This window comes from Phyllobates terribilis, unplaced genomic scaffold (genome assembly GCF_046119375.1).
Source record: "Phyllobates terribilis strain yellow unplaced genomic scaffold, ASM4611937v1 Scaffold_2__4_contigs__length_985480577, whole genome shotgun sequence".
Classification (NCBI taxonomy): Eukaryota; Metazoa; Chordata; class Amphibia; order Anura; family Dendrobatidae; genus Phyllobates; species Phyllobates terribilis.
The window spans coordinates 15,976,217-15,998,130 of record NW_027362762.1 but is presented as its reverse complement, the minus strand read 5'-3'; the positions used below and the strand labels follow the sequence as shown (position 1 = coordinate 15,998,130).

At 50.7% G+C, this 21,914-nt stretch overlaps 1 protein-coding gene across 7 annotated transcripts in view; it reads right to left on the bottom strand.

Moving 5' to 3' along the window:
* Positions 1-12,760: 12,760 nt before the first annotated feature.
* Positions 12,761-21,914, bottom strand: part of RHOG (ras homolog family member G) — a 145,744-nt gene continuing 136,590 nt past the window's right edge. For all 7 annotated transcript variants that reach the window (XM_073661107.1, XM_073661101.1, XM_073661104.1 and 4 more), the window contains exon 2: positions 12,761-14,996. In XM_073661107.1, coding sequence (XP_073517208.1) covers positions 14,393-14,968 — 576 coding nt within the window. In that variant the 5' untranslated portion in view covers positions 14,969-14,996 and the 3' untranslated portion in view covers positions 12,761-14,392. The remainder of the gene's footprint in view (positions 14,997-21,914) is intronic.

Here is a 21,914-nt window from a genome sequence, read left to right as displayed (position 1 = left end):
GGGAGTGTAGCGTTGTCCCGTACTGATCAGACATGACTAATGGATCCTACATTACTAAAGTAAGTCCCTCTGTTGGGTGAAGTGATGCATCTGTAGTCCCTCTCCAGCCTCCGAGCCTGACTGTTCCATCTCTGCCTGCCCACCATGACAGGCGCTCAGCCACTGTCCAACCAGAACGACTGACAGCTGCAACTTGTACTGAGCTGTGTGAGATTTCAGCAGAAGCAGGGAGGAGGGACAGTGAGGAGTTGTAGGTCTCGTCAGTTCATGAGTTAAACTTTCACATAGGATTATACCTCTACTCTGACACGAATTCTCACAGTAACTACATCAGCCTCCTCAGGTCGAATGAATCTATTTAGTAATGTGAACAGTTTATATTGTGAAATCTGCTGATAGATTCGCCCTTTTATTACCTAAACCGCCCTGCTTTTTGATCTTAACTCTTTCACTACCCTGGACCAGCAGAGATCTCGAGCTACATTTACACTGACTGATCACTGTGACTGTGCGTTGTTATGGCTGCTCGTTCCATGATTATGTTGCCGTGTATATAGGAGGCCGATCACCCACATAGGAGGCCAATCACCCACATAGGAGGCCAATCACCCACATAGGAGGCTGATCACCCGATGAAGGTGCAGAATGTTCTCAGAGGAGCATCATCCTGTATGAAGAGGAGCCGTGGTGCCGAGAGCCATGGCGGCCTGTGTGCACTGAAGAGGAGCTACGCTGGCGAGAACCATGGCGGCCTCTGTGCACAGAAGAGGAGCCGCGGTTCCGAGAGCCATGGCGGCCTGTGTGCACTGAAGAGGAGCTACGCTGGCGAGAACCATGGCAGCCTCTGTGCACAGAAGAGGAGCCGCGGTGCCAAGAGCCATGGCGGCCTGTGTGCACTGAAGAGGAGCTGCGCTACCGAGAATCATGGCGGACTGTGTGCACTGAACAGGAGCTGCGCTACCGAGAACCATGGTGGACTGTGTGCACTGAAGAGGAGCTGCGCTACCGAGAACCATGGCGGCCTGTGTGTACTGTAGAGGAGCCAAGCTGCTGAAAACCATGGCGGTCTGGGTGCACTGAAGAGGAGCCACGGTGCCGAAACCCATGGCGGCCTGTGTGCACTCAAGAGGAGCTGCACTGCCGAGAACGATGGCGGCCTGTGTGCACTCAAGAGGAGCTGCGCTGCCAAGAACCATGGCGGCCTGTGTGCACTCAAGAGGAGCTGCGCTGTTGAGAATCACGGCGGCCTGTGTGTACTGTAGAGGAGCCGAGCTGCCATGAGCCATGGCGGCCTGTGTGCACTGAAGAGGAGCTGCGCTGAAGAGAACCATGGCGGTCTGTGTGCACTAAAGAGGAGCTGCGCTGCCGAGAACCATGGCGGCCTGTGTGCACTGAAGAGGAGCCGCGCTGCCAAGAACCATGGCGGCCTGTGTGCACTCAAGAGGAGCTGACTGTTGAGAATCATGGCAGCCTGTGTGTACTGTAGAGGAGCCGAGATGCTGAGAACAATGGCAGCCTGTGTGCACTCAAGAGGAGCTGAGCTGCTGAGAACCATGGCGCCTGTGTGCACTGAAGAGGAGCTTTGCCGTTGAGAATCATGGCGGCCTGTGTGCTCTGAAGAGGACTTGTACTGCCGAGACCCATAGCGGCCTGTGTGCACTGAAGAGGAGCCTCACTGCTGAGATCAATGGTGGCCTGTGTGCAATGAAGAGGAGCCATGCTGCCGACAACCATGACGGCCAGTGTGCATTGAAGAGGAGCTGCGCTGTTGAGAATCCTGGTGGCCTGTGTGCACTGAAGAAGAGCTGCGCTGTTGAGAACCATGGCGGCCTTTATGCTCTGATGAAAAGCTGCGCTGGCGAGCACCATGGCGACCTGTTGTGACAACACAGCATTTCTTCTTAATTATGCCAGACATAAATTCAGTAGGCATACGCTATTATCTTTATGTTCACTTTTGAATTTATTTGTTTTTCTTTGGTTGGTCAAGAAACTATTATTTTTATAAGGCGGGATGTTGACAGTTGAGTTGATATTTACTGCAATTTATTGTCTGCTAGCTTTGCAAGACAGGAACTCAGTGTTATTGAACAATGGATATTTGCTAAATATGTTGACTACCATTGTATAAGTCCCTGCAGCTTGTTGACTTGCATTGTTTGGTTGGTTACTGTGCTGCGGATACTCAGGCAATATGAGTTGATATCATCATCCCTGATCCTTCACCTGTGGATGTTGGCTTGAAAGGACAGTTGTGAGCTATATAAGAGGGATATGCATTTGTATCAGGGTATATTTTACAAAGCCACAGCCAAAGAACACTCTACGTGACAGCTCTACAGAACACCATGTCTCCATCAAGAAGAGCCCAGATCTGCTCCAATTACCATTGCTGAACCCTCAGAGACGTCTTGAAGAAATCCAGGTTGGGACAATGAGGTCACCTGGCCACGTACCCCCATGGACTGTCAGCTTCCTAAGCTTGCCGCTACCTCCTGTCTGTGGGTGCCCACCCAAAGCGGGGTGCCACTAGTTGTGGTAGTTTTCCCTGGAAGCCTCGAAGTTGCAGCTGTTCTGCAGCTGCTCTAATCCCGGCAGGCCAGCAGAAGGGTGAGACTCTGCAAAGTGCACCATCTTGGGTATTTTCTGTGACTGTTCTATATGTTGCTGTCTGTTGGTGATTCAATAAGTTATTGCCACACTGTGTTACCCTCACCCTGTGTTGTCTTCACACCTGTGTGCACTGAAGAGGAGCCGCGCTGCCAAGAACCATGGCGGCCTGTGTGCACTGAAGAGGAGCAACGCTGCTGAGAACCATGGCGGCCTGTGTGCACTGAAGAGGAGCCGCGCTGCCGAGAACCATGGTGGCCTGTGTGCACTGAAGAGGAGCCGCGCTGCCGAGAACTATGGCGGCCTGTGTGCTCTGACCGATTACAGATCTCTTACTGCAGTCTGCCTGTGTGAACAGGCTTCTAAACAACCGCTGACCAGTAAAAGTTTAGTGCCCCCAGCTGGTCCTTGTAAAGCGACCCGCAACGCTGTACTGAACGTGCAGCACTTCACTACTTTGCCCAAAATCCCTGCAGTCCGATATTACAGCGCAGTTACCGCTGTGCGATACTGATCCATGGATTGTCAGTGCCCAATGACCCAACGACACATCTCACCCTCCCCACAATTCATGGCAGACGTCAGCTTGTGTCTTTGTGGATGGGGTTGGGAAGGGTTAGCGTGACATCACCGGCCTCCGGTGCTTTAGGGGTTAATTAGGCAGCGTCCCTGACACCAGGACCAGCACCGGCCTCATCTATAGTACACTTGTTAGTGAGGCCGGATGAGGCGGGAGGCAGACAATGGCGCCAGTGTCAGCAACGGGCACAGAAGCATCACATCACGGACCCTGATGACATAACGAGGGCGGGGGAGGGTGCAGATGGCAGCGAGCCGGGGAGAAGATTCTCTCCACCCCGTCGTGTGCAGGGAGCCGACCCCGCGCCGCCCGCGAAAATACTGGAGAGGAGTCGTGACTATGACATCAGTGACCGGAGATAGAAGGGGACCAGTCACAGGGCACAGTCAGCTTCTGGGCACCATCATAGCACGCACACATGAGCCCAAACACTGCTGCTGCAGAACCTCACCATTCACCTCAGCCGCTGCAGAACCTCACCATACACCTCAGCCGCTGCAGAACCTCACAATACACCTCAGCTGCTGCAGAACCTCATCATACACCTCAGCCGCTGCAGAACCTCACAATACACCTCAGCTGCTGCAGAACCTCATCATACACCTCAGCCGCTGCAGAACCTCACAATACACCTCAGCTGCTGCAGAACCTCATCATACACCTCAGCCGCTGCAGAACCTCATCATACACCTCAGCCGCTGCAGAACCTCATCATACACCTCAGCCGCTGCAGAACCTCATAATACACCTCAGCCGCTGCAGAACCTCATAATACACCTCAGCCGCTGCAGAACCTCATCATACACCTCAACCGCTGCAGAACCTCATCATACACCTCAGCCGCTGCAGAACCTCATCATACACCTCAGCCGCTGCAGAACCTCATAATACACCTCAGCCGCTGCAGAACCTCACCATTCACCTCAGCCGCTGCAGAACCTCACCATACACCTCAGCCGCTGCAGAACCTCACAATACACCTCAGCCGCTGCAGAACCTCACAATACACCTCAGCCGCTGCAGAACCTCATCATACACCTCAGCCGCTGCAGAACCTCATCATACACCTCAGCCACTGCAGAACCTCACCATACACCTCAACTGCTGCAGAACCTCATAATACACCTCAGCTGCTGCAGAACCTCATAATACACCTCAGCCGCTGCAGAACCTCATCATACACCTCAGCCACTGCAGAACCTCACCATACACCTCAACTGCTGCAGAACCTCATCATACACCTCAGCCGCTGCAGAACCTCATCATACACCTCAGCCACTGCAGAACCTCACCATACACCTCAGCCGCTGCAGAACCTCACCATACACCTCAGCCGCTGCAGAACCTCATCATACACCTCAGCCGCTGCAGAACCTCATCATACACCTCAACTGCTGCAGAACCTCACCATACACCTCAACTGCTGCAGAACCTCATAATACACCTCAGCCGCTGCAGAACCTCATAATACACCTCAGCCACTGCAGAACCTCATCATACACCTCAGCCGCTGCAGAACCTCATCATACACCTCAACTGCTGCAGAACCTCATCATACACCTCAACTGCTGCAGAACCTCACCATACACCTCAGCCGCTGCAGAACCTCATAATACACCTCAGCCGTTGCAGAACCTCATAATACACCTCAGCTGCTGCAGAACCTCATCATACACCTCAGCCGCTGCAGAACCTCATCATACACCTCAGCCGCTGCAGAACCTCATCATACACCTCAGCCGCTGCAGAACCTCATAATACACCTCAGCCGCTGCAGAACCTCATCATACACCTCAACTGCTGCAGAACCTCATCATACACCTCAACTGTTGCAGAACCTCATAATACACCTCAGCCGCTGCAGAACCTCATCATACACCTCAGCCGCTGCAGAACCTCATCATACACCTCAGCCGCTGCAGAACCTCATCATACACCTCAACTGCTGCAGAACCTCATCATACACCTCAACTGCTGCAGAACCTCATAATACACCTCAGCCGCTGCAGAACCTCATCATACACCTCAGCCGCTGCAGAACCTCATCATACACCTCAGCCGCTGCAGAACCTCATCATACACCTCAGCCGCTGCAGAACCTCATAATACACCTCAGCCGCTGCAGAACCTCATCATACACCTCAGCCGCTGCAGAACCTCATCATACACCTCAGCCGCTGCAGAACCTCATAATACACCTCAGCCGCTGCAGAACCTCATAATACACCTCAGCCTCTGCAGAACCTCATCATAGACCTCAGCCGCTGCAGAACCTCATCATACACCTCAACCGCTGCAGAACCTCATCATACACCTCAACTGCTGCAGAACCTCATCATACACCTCAACTGCTGCAGAACCTCATAATACACCTCAGCCACTGCAGAACCTCACCATACACCTCAGCGCTGCAGAACCTCATCATACACCTCAGCTGCTGCAGAACCTCATAACACACCTCAGCTGCTGCAGTACCTCCTTATACACCTCAGCTGCTGCAGAACCTCCTAATACACCTCAGCTGCTGCAGAACCTCACCATACACCTCAGCCGCTGCAGAACCTCACCATACATCTCAGCTGCTGCAGAACCTCATAACACACCTCAGCTGCTGCAGAACCTCATAACACACCTCAGCTGCTGCAGAACCTCCTAATACACCTCAGCCGCTGTTGAACCTCATCATACACCTCAGCCGCTGCAGAACCTCATAATACACCTCAGCCGCTGCAGAACCTCATAATACACCTCAGCCGCTGCAGAACCTCATCATACACCTCAGCCGCTGCAGAACCTCATCATACACCCCAGCCGCTGCAGAACCTCATAATACACCCCAGCCGCTGCAGAACCTCATCATACACCTCAGCTGCTGCAGAACCTCATAATACACCTCAGCTGCTGCAGAACCTCATCATACACCTCAGCCGCTGCAGAACCTCATCATACACCCCAGCCGCTGCAGAACCTCACAATACACCTCAGCCACTGCAGAACCTCATAATACACCTCAGCCGCTGCAGAACCTCACAATACACCTCAGCCGCTGCAGAACCTCATAATACACCTCAGCCGCTGCAGAACCTCATAATACACCTCAGCTGCTGCAGAACCTCATCATACACCTCAGCCGCTGCATAACCTCATCATACACCTCAGCTGCTGCAGAACCTCATCATACACCTCAGCCGCTGCAGAACCTCATCATACACCTCAACTGCTGCAGAACCTCCTAATACACCTCAGCCGCTGTTGAACCTCATCATACACCTCAGCCGCTGCAGAACCTCATCATACACCTCAGCCGCTGCAGAACCTCATCATACACCTCAGCCGCTGCAGAACCTCATCATACACCCCAGCCGCTGCAGAACCTCATCATACACCCCAGCCGCTGCAGAACCTCATCATACACCTCAGCTGCTGCAGAACCTCATAATACACCTCAGCTGCTGCAGAACCTCATCATACACCTCAGCCGCTGCAGAACCTCATCATACACCCCAGCCGCTGCAGAACCTCACAATACACCTCAGCCGCTGCAGAACCTCATAATACACCTCAGCCGCTGCAGAACCTCACAATACACCTCAGCCGCTGCAGAACCTCATAATACACCTCAGCCGCTGCAGAACCTCATAATACACCTCAGCCGCTGCAGAACCTCATAATACACCTCAGCTGCTGCAGAACCTCATCATACACCTCAGCCGCTGCATAACCTCATCATACACCTCAGCTGCTGCAGAACCTCATCATACACCTCAGCCGCTGCAGAACCTCATAATACACCTCAGCCGCTGCAGAACCTCAACATACACCTCAACTGCTGCAGAACCTCATAATACACCTCAGCCGCTGCAGAACCTCATCATAGACCTCAGCCGCTGCAGAACCTCATCATACACCTCAGCCGCTGCAGAACCTCATAATACACCTCAGCCGCTGCAGAACCTCATAATACACCTCAGCCGCTGCAGAACCTCATCATACACCTCAGCCGCTGCAGAACCTCATCATACACCCCAGCCGCTGCAGAACCTCATAATACACCCCAGCCGCTGCAGAACCTCATCATACACCTCAGCTGCTGCAGAACCTCATAATACACCTCAGCTGCTGCAGAACCTCATCATACACCTCAGCCGCTGCAGAACCTCATCATACACCCCAGCCGCTGCAGAACCTCACAATACACCTCAGCCGCTGCAGAACCTCACAATACACCTCAGCCGCTGCAGAACCTCATAATACACCTCAGCCGCTGCAGAACCTCATAATACACCTCAGCTGCTGCAGAACCTCATCATACACCTCAGCCGCTGCATAACCTCATCATACACCTCAGCTGCTGCAGAACCTCATCATACACCTCAGCCGCTGCAGAACCTCATCATACACCTCAACTGCTGCAGAACCTCCTAATACACCTCAGCCGCTGTTGAACCTCATCATACACCTCAGCCGCTGCAGAACCTCATCATACACCTCAGCCGCTGCAGAACCTCATCATACACCTCAGCCGCTGCAGAACCTCATCATACACCCCAGCCGCTGCAGAACCTCATCATACACCCCAGCCGCTGCAGAACCTCATCATACACCTCAGCTGCTGCAGAACCTCATAATACACCTCAGCTGCTGCAGAACCTCATCATACACCTCAGCCGCTGCAGAACCTCATCATACACCCCAGCCGCTGCAGAACCTCACAATACACCTCAGCCGCTGCAGAACCTCATAATACACCTCAGCCGCTGCAGAACCTCACAATACACCTCAGCCGCTGCAGAACCTCATAATACACCTCAGCCGCTGCAGAACCTCATAATACACCTCAGCCGCTGCAGAACCTCATAATACACCTCAGCTGCTGCAGAACCTCATCATACACCTCAGCCGCTGCATAACCTCATCATACACCTCAGCTGCTGCAGAACCTCATCATACACCTCAGCCGCTGCAGAACCTCATAATACACCTCAGCCGCTGCAGAACCTCAACATACACCTCAACTGCTGCAGAACCTCATAATACACCTCAGCCGCTGCAGAACCTCATCATACAACTCAACTGCTGCAGAACCTCATAATACACCTCAGCTGCTGCAGAACCTCATAATACACCTCAGCTGCTGCAGAACCTCATAATACACCTCAGCCGCTGCAGAACCTCACAATACACCTCAGCTGCTGCAGAACCTCATAATACACCTCAACTGCTGCAGAACCTCATAATACACCTCAACTGCTGCAGAACCTCATAATACACCTCAACTGCTGCAGAACCTCATAACACACCTCAGCTGCTGCAGAACCTCATAATACACCTCAGCCGCTGCAGAACCTCATAATACACCTCAGCCGCTGCAGAACCTCATAATACACCTCAGCCGCTGCAGAACCTCACAATACACCTCAGCCGCTGCAGAACCTCATAATACACCTCAGCCGCTGCAGAACCTCATAATACACCTCAGCCGCTGCAGAACCTCATAATACACCTCAGCTGCTGCAGAACCTCATCATACACCTCAGCCGCTGCATAACCTCATCATACACCTCAGCTGCTGCAGAACCTCATCATACACCTCAGCCGCTGCAGAACCTCATAATACACCTCAGCCGCTGCAGAACCTCAACATACACCTCAACTGCTGCAGAACCTCATAATACACCTCAGCCGCTGCAGAACCTCATCATACAACTCAACTGCTGCAGAACCTCATAATACACCTCAGCTGCTGCAGAACCTCATAATACACCTCAGCTGCTGCAGAACCTCATAATACACCTCAGCCGCTGCAGAACCTCACAATACACCTCAGCTGCTGCAGAACCTCATAATACACCTCAACTGCTGCAGAACCTCATAATACACCTCAACTGCTGCAGAACCTCATAATACACCTCAACTGCTGCAGAACCTCATAATACACCTCAACTGCTGCAGAACCTCATAACACACCTCAGCTGCTGCAGAACCTCATAATACACCTCAGCCGCTGCAGAACCTCATAATACACCTCAGCTGCTACAGAACCTCATAATACACCTCAGCTGCTGCAGAACCTCATAATACACCTCAACTGCTGCAGAACCTCATAATACACCTCAGCTGCTGCAGAACCTCATAATACACCTCAGCCGCTGCAGAAGCTATTTTTGAAAACAAAGGCTCAGCTTTATTCCATTCACTGTTCACACCCTGGAGTTATTGGAGGAATTAAGGGGTTGTCCGGTCCAAACCGATAAGTCTGCACTGGGAACGGAGGGTATATACAGTTGAAACCAGAAGTTTCCATCCACTGTATATAAAGACACATCTGCAGGTTTTCTCAATATCTGACATGAAATCAGAATAAACCTTTCCCGTTTTAGGACAATTAGGATTATACCATAATGTTTAATATTTGCCAAATGCCGGAATAATGAGAGAGAGAGAAGGTTTTATGGCATTTTTAAAAAGTTAAACGTTTACATACAATAAGAGTACTATGCCTTTAAACAATTCTGGGCTGCCCATATGATGATGTCATGTGTTTGGAAGCTTCCGATAGTTTTTTTGGCAACATCTGAGTTAATTAGAGACACACCTGTGGATGTATTTTGATGCACACCGGAAACACACTGCTTCTTTGTGTAGCATCATAGGAAAGTCTAAAGAAATCAGCCAAGATATCAGGAAGAGAATTGTGGACTTGCACAAGTCTGGCTCATCCTTGGGTACAATTTCAAGATACCTGAAGGTGCCTCATTCATCTATACAAACAATTATACGCAAGTACAAACAAGATGGGAATGTCCAGCCATCATACCGCTCAGTAAGGAGACGGGTTCTGTGTCCCAGAGATGAACGTGCTTTGATCCGACATGTGCATATCAACCCAAGGACAAAAGCAAAAGATCTTGTGAAGATGATGGTGGAAGCTGGTAAGATTGTGTCAATATCCACAATGAAACAAGCACTGTATCAACAAGGGCCGAAAGGCCACAGTGCCAGGAAGAAGCCATTACTCCAAAAGAAATATAAAAAAGCCAGATTCATGTTTGCAAATGCACACAGGAACAAAGACCTTAATTTTTGGAGACATGTCCTGTGGTCTGATGAAACTAAAATTGAACTTTTGGCATAATGACCATCGTTACGTTTGGAGGAAAAAGGGAGAAGCTTGGAAGCCTAAGAACACCATCCCAACTGTGAAACACGGGGGTGGCAGCATCATGTTGTGGGAGGGTTGTTTTGCTGCAGGAGGGACTGGTGCACTTCACAAAATAGATGGCATCATAAGAAAAGAAGATTATGTGGCAATACTGAAGCAACATCTCAAGACATCGGCCAAGAAGTTAAAGCTTGGGCAGAAATGGGTCTTCCAAATGGACAATGATCCGAAGCATACTGTCAAAATGGTAACAAAGTGGCTTAAGGATAACAAAGTCAATGTTATGGAGTGGCCATCACAAAGCCCTGATCTCAATCCTATTGGAGATTTATGGACAAAGCTGAAAAGGCTGCGAGCGCCGAGCAAAGCGACCTACAGACCTGGATCAGTGACACCAGTTCTGTCAGGAGGAATCGGCCCAAATTCCCACCAACTATTGTGAGAAGCTGTGGACGGAGATCCCAAACGTTTGACCCAAGTCATTCAGTGTAAGGGCAATGGTACCAAATACTAATGAGATGGATGGAAACTTCTGACTTTGGAGTAAGTAATAAAAATGTCTGAAACCATTCTCTCTCTCTCATTATTCCGGCATTTGGCAAATATTAAACATTATGGTAAAATCCTAAGTGTCCTAAAACGGGAAAGGTTTATTCTGATTTCATGTCAGATATTGAGAAAAACATCCAGATGTGTCTTTATATATAGTGGATGGAAACTTCTGGTTTCAGCGGTATGAGTTATACATTCTCCCGGCCAGTCGGCGCTGCCTCGTTCCATACACTTGTATAGAGCAGAGGCCGCGCCCTGTCCAGTAATGCGGCCATCTAGTGGGCGTGGTCGACTAGTGGGCGTGGCCAACTGGAGGGCGTGGCCTCGCTCCATCAAAGTGTATAGAAAGCGAGGCTGCGCCCCCTGGCTGGCAGTGTGTATAACACATATACATACCCTCCATTCCCGGGTCTGAAAGCGGCGAATCCCACTGCGCACAGTGCCTGCTCTGGGGGGATTCATAAGTCTGCAGTCACACAAAGGGACTGCAGACTTATCGGTTTGGACTGGACAACCCCTTTAAGCTTTCCTCTATTAATGTGCAGCACTTCAGGGGAGGTCTAACAACACCCCGCCCCCGCAGAACCGCTGATTTCACTGGGAGGATTATTAGGTCTAACAACACCCCGCCCCCACAGAGCCGCTGATTCCACTGGGAGGATTATTAGGTCTAACAACACCCCGCCCCCGCAGAGCCGCTGATTCCACTGGGAGGATTATTAGGTCTAACAACACCCCGCCCCCACAGAGCCGCTGATTCCACTGGGAGGATTATTAGGTCTAACACCACCCCGCCCCCGCAGAACCGCTGATTTCACTGGGAGGATTATTAGGTCTAACAACACCCCGCCCCCGCAGAGCCGCTGATTTCACTGAGAGGATTATTAGGTCTAACAACACCCCGCCCCCACAGAGCCGCTGATTTCACTGGGAGGATTATTAGGTCTAACACCACCCCGCCCCCACAGAGCCGCTGATTTCACTGGGAGGATTATTAGGTCTAACAACACCCCGTCCCTGCAGAGCCGCTGATTTCACTGGGAGGATTATTAGGTCTAACAACACCCCGTCCCTGCAGAGCCGCTGATTTCACTGAGAGGATTATTAGGTCTAACAACACCCCGCCCCCGCAGAGCCGCTGATTTCACTGGGAGGATTATTAGGTCTAACACCACCCCGCCCCCACAGAGCCGCTGATTTCACTGGGAGGATTATTAGGTCTAACAACACCCCGCCCCCACAGAGCCGCTGATTTCACTTGGAGGATTATTAGGTCTAACAACACCCCGCCCCCGCAGAGCCGCTGATTTCACTGGGAGGATTATTAGGTCTAACACAACCCCGCCCCCACAGAGCCGCTGATTTCACTGGGAGGATTATTAGGTCTAACAACACCCCGCCCCCACAGAGCCGCTGATTTCACTGGGAGGATTATTAGGTCTAACACCACCCCGCCCCCACAGAGCCGCTGATTTCACTGGGAGGATTATTAGGTCTAACACCACCCCGCCCCCACAGAGCCGCTGATTTCACTGGGAGGATTATTAGGTCTAACAACACCCCGTCCCTGCAGAGCCGCTGATTTTACTGAGAAGATTATTAGGTCTAACACCACCCCGCCCCCACAGAGCCGCTGATTTCACTTGGAGGATTATTAGGTCTAACAACACCCCGCCCCCGCAGTGCCGCTGATTTCACTGAGAGGATTATTAATGGTTCCTGTCGCCAGGTCGCGGAGCATCCATAGCTGGTGATGTTCTCGTAGTCGCCCTTCCTGTTCTGGAATAGACGAGGTTGCAGTTTATATCTGGCCTATCAGGATCCAGGAGGGAAGCAGTGAATGACATACGAGCCGCGACGCTTCATTTACCTTTATTCAATTAAAAAAAGCAGTAGAAATAACAGATAATTCAGCGGAGAAGTAAATATAATAATATAATGAGCCGTGCACAGCGTAATGTATACAGAGCGGGGGCTGATGGGCAGGAGGGACCCCCCACCACCAGTTACCTGCACGGGAAACATGGGCTCCAGAAGTTCTGACCACTCCACCAGCCAATAAAAGGGGTTCATTAATAATATAATAAGGGGAGGGTGGGATTTCTGTACTAAGGACTCAGGGTATGTTGACGACGTTCACATCTCTAGGACGTCACATCACGGTCATGTGGATACAAGATATGTCCACAGCGCTGACCACATCATGTCATCAACAGGTCACCCATAACCTTCTCACTCCAGCCTGGTGACCACTATAATTTTTTGGGTCACGTACAGTCCACACCAATTTCGGGAGCACAAATATCAATCAATCATTCTGATATCACTCCTCACATATAATATCTGGCCTAATGGGGGTGCTCACACTTTGCAGGTCCTTAGTACTTAGAAACCCAACCAACCCCCGTAGATATCCAGTGTGATGATTGACTGCAGATCATGAGATCATCGCTCGTAGGGCTCGAATGTGTGAAAAAATCTCAGATACATGGAGGGTGACGTCCTTCTTCTTCTGTGGCCGTTGACCATGAATGGTCACACACATTGGATAGAAGTGGCCTGATGGCTGCACAACTATCTTACGAATGATTATCTCGTGGTTGTTTCCATAAAAACCATACACAATTATATTGAAATTGGCCCTTAGAGTCCTACAGCCTGGATATTCGTGTCGTGTTCAGTGACTCAGGAGGAAAGATGAATAAACTTTCTGAGGACCTTCTTACATGGAAAGATCGCTCATGGATTTCAGATTATCAAGTGAAAATTGCAAACATGGCCGACTTCTTTCCAGATGAGAACAGGGTAACACATGCAAATGTTTGATGGTTCATATTGTCCTTTTTCATCCAACTCAGACTAATGTGTACTGCAACCCTTAGAAACATCCTCCTTTACCTAATTTTAAGTTTCTGTCCACCGTTGACCACCGATTAATGAGTTTGTCTCCGGTCTAATCTGCTATACGATGGAGGAGGATGAAATCTTCATTTGCAGAATCTCATTGTCGTCTTGAATGGTCTCAGGTTGTTGTTTAGACATGAGTCCACCATATTTTAAGGTCTTAGGAAGGTGAAGGAACGGATATTGATAGGTCCTTCAAAATCCAAGTAGGCGGTAGGCCATGTAGATCCTGAGGGTTCAGCATGTAGACTACAGAGGTTGACCCTTCATCTGAAAGGAGACCTATGTTTCTGCTGACATACCATCAAAATGATGAGTATGAAGTTGAATTACTGTTGTGCTTGTCCCAGGACAGAACTATTTTGGTTCTTCGTAGCCATACGGACTCAAAATAAGCAAATAAAAAAAGCTCAACTGACGCTCAAGCAGAGGAAAGATTCAAAGACACAAAAATCCTATGTTCTGCACCATCAGAGGTCCTCATGGTGGTCTCCAATGACAGACGTGCATTTAGACTCACAGTATTGCGACATCATATGAGTGGTCTTCAGAGGGAGTCACTCAGTAAACCAAAGTCTGTGTAGTCACAGTATGAAGCACGGGCTCTTCTTCTTGATTGGGTTTGGGTTGAGGACGGCTCTCACAGACTCACCGAAAACTTCTTTGATGCCTTCTTGGTTAAGGGCTGAGCATTCCATGTATTTCACGGCATGAATATGCTTTGACAAGCTGACCCCTTGTTGGTAGGTGATTGGCACCTGGTTCTGCTCCTTCAACTTTTTGATGACATCTTGGTTGGTCCTGAGATCTTTTTTGGTTCCCACCAGAAGGATCGGCACATTGGGACAGTGGTGGCCCACTTCTGGATACCATTTGTGTTTGACATTCTCGTAGGATGAGGGACTAGCAATAGAGAAGCAGATGATGAAGACGTTAGTCTGGGGGTAGGAGAGTGTCCTTAGCCGGTCATATTCCTCTTGCCCTGCCGTGTCCCACAGATTTAGGCTAACAGTTCTTCCATCCAAGGTACATTGAGCGCTGTAGTTGTCAAAGACGGTGGGGATGTACTCCTTGGGGAAGGCATTGGTTGTGTAGCAGATGAGAAGGCAGGTCTTCCCGACAGCTCCATCGCCAACTACCACGCACTTAATGGTCTGCATCCTGGAGGTCTTGTTCTCTGTTAGCGACCTGAAAAACATAAGTGGACAATGTCAGCACCAGCGGGAAGTCTCTATCATCCACCGATTACAGGACATGCATCTTAAAATCCTTAAACCCTTTACTTTCTATTTCATGTCCAAGTCAGAGGGTGGCAGCATGCACCATACCTAAGGTCTCTTTTAAGAAGTTACTGTCCCGGATGGTGGCAGGACCTCTATTCCAGGTAATGCTTGGTGCGCTCTGCTCGTTATTGTTCCCTGGACATTGAGAATTATTGGGGTGAGCTTGGACAATGGGATTCAAGGGAATAAAAACAAAGTGCCCTATAGTCCACAGCAGAGTCTGATGTGCGCCCCTTTGCGCTGGTCTGCTCCATCATCACCTGGGCTCGCTGAATGCTCCCTCCTTACTTCCAGCGGCCAATAAAGGAAAGATGACCTGTCCGGAGATCATGTCCTACATGAACTGGGGGCGTGTAAACATCAGACCCTCTTATATGGGGTTGGGCGCATGTGGATGACTAAAAGAAATGCTGGTGGAGAATGCAGAAATACTATATAGTGTTACACAATTGTGTGGGTGCTGGGTGGCGTCGCTGAGTGTGAGAGTGCTCCTGCCGCTATATTCTCTGGTGTCATCACATTCAGCTTCCAGTAATGCTTTATCAGTAAAGAGATTGGGGAAATTCACTGTAGAGTTCCCTGCAGAGCGCAGAAGGGGAGGCTTCATCTGAAATCCTCAGACCTCATCCTTCTCCTTTTCTACTACTCTCCATTGACATGGCTGCTTCCTCCTACAAGGGTTCAACAAGAGCAGGACAATCACAGCCAAGTTAGCAAGGTCTCCTCCAAGTCCTGGTGGAAATGGCAGTATATGGTACTGAATGGTGGTGAATGGTACTGAATGATGGTGAATGGTACTTAATGATGGTGAATGGTGGTGACTGGTGGTGAATGATGGTGACTGGTACTTAAAGATGGTGAATGGGGGTGACTGGAGGTGAATGGTGGTGATTGGTGGCGACTGGTGGTGACTGGAGGTGAATGGTGGTGAATGGTGGTGACTGGTGGTGAATGGGTGTGACTGAAGGTGAATGGTGGTGACTGGAGGTGAATGGTGGTGACTGAAGGTGAATGGTGGTGACTGGAGGTGACTGGTGGTGACTGGAGGTGACTGGTGGTGACTGGAGGTGACTGAAGGTGAATGGTGGTGACTGGTGGTGAATGGTGGTGAATGGTGGTGACTGAAGGTGAATGGTGGTGACTGGAGGTGAATGATGGTGACTGGAGGTGAATGGTGGTGAATGTTGGTGAATGGTAGTGAATGGTGGTGACTGGTGGTGAATGGTGGTGACTGGAGGTGAATGGTGGTGACTGGTGGTGAATGGTAGTGACTGGTGGTGAATGATGGTGACTGGTGGTGAATGGTAGTGACTGGTGGTGAATGGTGGTGACTGGAGGTGAATGGTGGTGACTGGTGGTGAATGGTGGTGATTGGTGGCGACTGGTGGTGACTGGAGGTGAATGGTGGTGAATGGTGGTGACTGGTGGTGAATGGGTGTGACTGAAGGTGAATGGTGGTGACTGGAGGTGAATGGTGGTGACTGAAGGTGAATGGTGGTGACTGGAGGTGACTGGTGGTGACTGGAGGTGACTGGTGGTGACTGGAGGTGACTGAAGGTGAATGGTGGTGACTGGTGGTGACTGGTGGTGAATGGTGGTGACTGGTGGTGAATGGTGGTGACTGAAGGTGAATGGTGGTGACTGGAGGTGAATGATGGTGACTGGAGGTGAATGGTGGTGAATGGTGGTGAATGGTAGTGAATGGTGGTGACTGGTGGTGAATGGTGGTGACTGGAGGTGAATGGTGGTGACTGGTGGTGAATGGTAGTGACTGGTGGTGAATGATGGTGACTGGTGGTGAATGGTAGTGACTGGTGGTGAATGGTGGTGACTGGAGGTGAATGGTGGTGACTGGTGGTGAATGGTGGTGACTGGAGGTGAATGGTGGTGAATGGTGGTGAATGGTAGTGACTGGTGGTGAATGGTAGTGACTGGTGGTGAATGGTGGTGAATGGTAGTGACTGATGGTGAATGGTAGTGACTGATGGTGAAGGGTAGCGACTGGCGGTGAATGATGGTGACTGGAGGTGAATGGTGGTGACTGGTGGTGAATGGTGGGGACTGGTGGTGAATGGTAGTGACTGGTGGTGAATGGTAGTAACTGGTGGTGACTGGTGGTGAATGGTGGTGACTGGTGGTGAATGATGGTGACTGGTGGTGGATGCTGGTGACTGGTGGTGAATGGTAGTGACTGGTGGTGAATGATGGTGACTGGTGGTGAATGGTAGTGACTGGTGGTGAATGATGGTGACTGGTGGTGAATGATGGTGAATGGTAGTGACTGATGGTGAAGGGTAGCGACTGGTGGTGAATGATGGTGACTGGAGGTGAATGGTGGTGACTGGTGGTGAATGGTGGGGACTGGTGGTGAATGGTAGTGACTGGTGGTGAATGGTAGTAACTGGTGGTGACTGGTGGTAAATGGTAGTGACTGGTGGTGAATGGTGGTGACTGGTGGTGAATGATGGTGACTGGTGGTGGATGATGGTGACTGGTGGTGAATGGTAGTGACTGGTGGTGAATGATGGTGACTGGTGGTGAATGGTAGTGACTGGTGGTGAATGATGGTGACTGGTGGTGAATGATGGTGAATGGTAGTGACTGGTGGTGAATGATGGTGACTGGTGGTGAATGGTAGTGACTGGTGGTGAATGATGGTGACTGGTGGTGAATGATGGTGAATGGAAATGGTGACTGGCAGTGAGCAATGATAATAAATGATAGTAACTGTGGGAGATTTATAGTTAATGGTAGTGATTGATGGTGAATCATAGTAACTGGTGGTGAATGGTGGTGAATGATGGTGACTGATGATGAATGGTAGTCAATGATGCTGAACAGAAATGGTAATGAATGGTAGTGACTGATGGTGACTGGTAGTGAATGGTAGTGATTGGTGGTGAATGATGGTGACTGGTGGTGAATGGTAGTGACTAGTGGTGAATGATGGTGACTAGTGGTGAATAATGGTGATTGGTGGTGAATGCTGGTGACTGGTAGTGAATGATGGTGACTGGTGGTGAATGGTAGTGACTGGTGGTGAATGGCAGTGACTGGTGGTGAATGATTGTGATTGGTAGTGACTGGTGGTGAATGATGGTGACTGGTAGTGAGTGACTAGTGGTGAATGATGGTGATTGGTGGTGAATGCTGGTGACTGGTAGTGAATGATGGTGACTGGTGGTGAATGGTATTGACTGGTGGTGAATGGCAGTGACTGGTGGTGAATGATTGTGACTGGTGGTGATTGGTAGTGACTGGTGGTGAATGATGGTGACTGGTGGTGAATGATGGTGACTGGTGGTGAATGGTGGTGACTGGAGGTGAATTGTAGTGACTGGTGGTGCATGATGGTGACTGGTGGTGCATGATGGTGACTGGTGGTGAATGATGGTGACTGGTGGTGAATGGTAGTAACTGGTGGTGAATGATGGTGACTGGTGGTGAATGGTGGTGAATGGTGGTGACTGGTGGTGAATGACGGTGAATGGTGGTGAATGACGGTGAATGGTGGTGAATAATGGTGACTGGTGGTGAATGGTAGTGACTGGTGGTGAATGGTAGTGACTGGTGGTGAATGATGGTGACTGGTGGTGATTGGCAGTGACTGGTGGTGAATGATGGTGACTGGTGGTGAATGATGGTGACTGGTGGTGAATGGTAGTGACTGGTGGTGAATGATGGTGACTGGTAGTGACTGGTGGTGAAGGGTAGTGACTGGAGGTGAATGGTAGTGACTGGTGGTGCATGATGGTGACTGGTGGTGAATGATGGTGACTGGTGGTGAATGGTAGTGACTGGTGGTGAATGATGGTGACTGGTAGTGACTGGTGGTGAATGGTGGTGACTGGCGGTGAATGGTGGTGACTGGCGGTGAATGATGGTGAATGGTGGTGAATGACGGTGAATGGTGGTGAATGACGGTGACTGGTGGTGAATAATGGTGACTGGTGGTCAATGATGGTGACTGGTAGTGACTGGTGGTGAATGATGGTGACTGGTGGTGAATGGTGGTGACTGGAGGTGAATGGTGGTGAATGACGGTGAATGGTGGTGAATGACGGTGACTGGTGGTGAATCGTAGTGACTGGTGGTGAATTATTGTGACTGGTAGTGAGTGACTAGTGGTGAATGATGGTGACTGGTGGTGAATGATGGTAACTGGTGGTTAATGGTAGTGACTAGTAGTGAATAATGGTGACTGGTGGTGAATGGTAGTGACTGGTGGTGAATGGAGGTGACTGGTGGTGAATGGAGGTGACTGGTGGTGAATAATGGTGACTGGTGGTGAATGATGGTGACTGGTGGTGAATGGTGGTGAATGGTGGTGAATGACGGTGAATGGTGGTGAATGACGGTGAATGGTGGTGAATGACGGTGACTGGTGGTGAATAATGGTGCCTGGTGGTCAATGATGGTGACTGGTAGTGACTGGTGGTGACTGGTGGTGAATGGTGGTGACTGGAGGTGAATGGTGGTGAATGACGGTGAATGGTGGTGAATGACGGTGACTGGTGGTGAATCGTAGTGACTGATGGTGACTGGTGGTGAATCATAGTGACTGGTGGTGAATTATTGTGACTGGTAGTGAGTGACTAGTGGTGAATGATGGTGACTGGTGGTGAATGATGGTGACTGGTGGTGAATGATGGTGACTGGTGGTAAATCGTAGTGACTGGTGGTGAATGATGGTAACTGGTGGTTAATGGTAGTGACTAGTAGTGAATAATGGTGACTGGTGGTGAATCGTAGTGACTGGTGGTGAATGGCAGTGACTGGTGGTGAATGATGGTGACTAGTGGTGACTGGTGGTGAATGATGGTGACTGGTGGTAAATAATGGTGATTGGTGGTGAATTATGGTGACTGGTGGTGAATGATGGTGACTGGTGGTGAATGGTAGTGACTGGTGGTGAATGGAGGTGACTGGTGGTGAATAATGGTGACTGGTGGTGAATAATGGTGACTGGTGGTGAATGATGGTGACTGGTGGTGACTGGTACTAAATGATGCTGAATGGAAATGGCGGTGACTGGCTGTGAGCAATGATGATAAATGATGGTGACTGTGATGAGATGGTGGTCAGTAGTGAATTTTGGTGATGTGGTATCTCGGCTGCCATCTTTAGTTGGCACAGTGGGCGGCAGGTTAGAGAGTGACTGGAGGACACCAGTGATCAGGGTGATTGTACAGACCCCTGTGCTGGGTGATTGTACAGACCCCTGCGCTGGATGATTGTACAGACCCCTGCTCTGGGTGATTGTATAGACCCCTGAGCTGGCTGATTGTACAGACCCCTGTGCTGGGTGATTGTACAGACCCCTGCGCTGGGTGATTGTACAGACCCCTGCGCTGGGTGATTGTACAGACCCCTGCTCTGATTGATTGTACAGACCCCTGTGCCGGATGATTGTACAGACCCCTGTGCCGGATGATTGTACAGACCCCTGTGCTGGGTGATTGTACAGATCCCTGTGCCGGATGATTGTACAGACCCCTGCGCCGGGTGATTGTACAGACCCCTGTGCTGGGTGATTGTACAGACCCCTGCGCTGGGTGATTGTACAGACCCCTGTGCTGGGTGATTGTACAGACCCCTGTGCCGGGTGATTGTACAGACCCCTGTGCTGGGTGATTGTACAGACCCCTGCGCTGGGTGATTGTACAGACCCCTGTGCTGGGTGATTGTACAGACCCCTGCGCTGGGTGATTGTACAGACCCCTGCGCTGGGTGATTGTACAGACCCCTGTGCCGGGTGATTGTACAGACCCCTGCGCTGGGTGATTGTACAGACCCCTGTGCTGGGTGATTGTACAGACCCCTGTGCTGGGTGATTGTACAGACCCCTGTGCTGGGTGATTGTACAGACTCCTGTGCTGGGTGATTGTACAGACCCCTGTGCTGGGTGATTGTACAGACCCCTGTGCTGGGTGATTGTACAGACTCCTGTGCTGGGTGATTGTACAGACCCCTGTGCTGGGTGATTGTACAGACCCCTGCGCTGGGTGATTGTACAGACCCCTGCGCTGGGTGATTGTACAGACCCCTGTGCTGGATGATTGTACAGACCCCTGCTCTGGGTGATTGTATAGACCCCTGAGCTGGCTGATTGTACAGACCCCTGTGCTGGGTGATTGTACAGACCCCTGCGCTGGGTGATTGTACAGACCCCTGCGCTGGGTGATTGTACAGACCCCTGCTCTGATTGATTGTACAGACCCCTGTGCCGGATGATTGTACAGACCCCTGTGCCGGATGATTGTACAGACCCCTGTGCTGGGTGATTGTACAGATCCCTGTGCCGGATGATTGTACAGACCCCTGCGCCGGGTGATTGTACAGACCCCTGTGCTGGGTGATTGTACAGACCCCTGCGCTGGGTGATTGTACAGACCCCTGTGCTGGGTGATTGTACAGACCCCTGTGCCGGGTGATTGTACAGACCCCTGTGCTGGGTGATTGTACAGACCCCTGCGCTGGGTGATTGTACAGACCCCTGTGCTGGGTGATTGTACAGACCCCTGCGCTGGGTGATTGTACAGACCCCTGTGCTGGGTGATTGTACAGACCCCTGTGCCGGGTGATTGTACAGACCCCTGCGCTGGGTGATTGTACAGACCCCTGCGCTGGGTGATTGTACAGACCCCTGTGCTGGGTGATTGTACAGACCCCTGTGCTGGGTGATTGTACAGACTCCTGTGCTGGGTGATTGTACAGACCCCTGTGCTGGGTGATTGTACAGACCCCTGCGCTGGGTGATTGTACAGACCCCTGCGCTGGGTGATTGTACAGACCCCTGTGCTGGGTGATTGTACAGACCCCT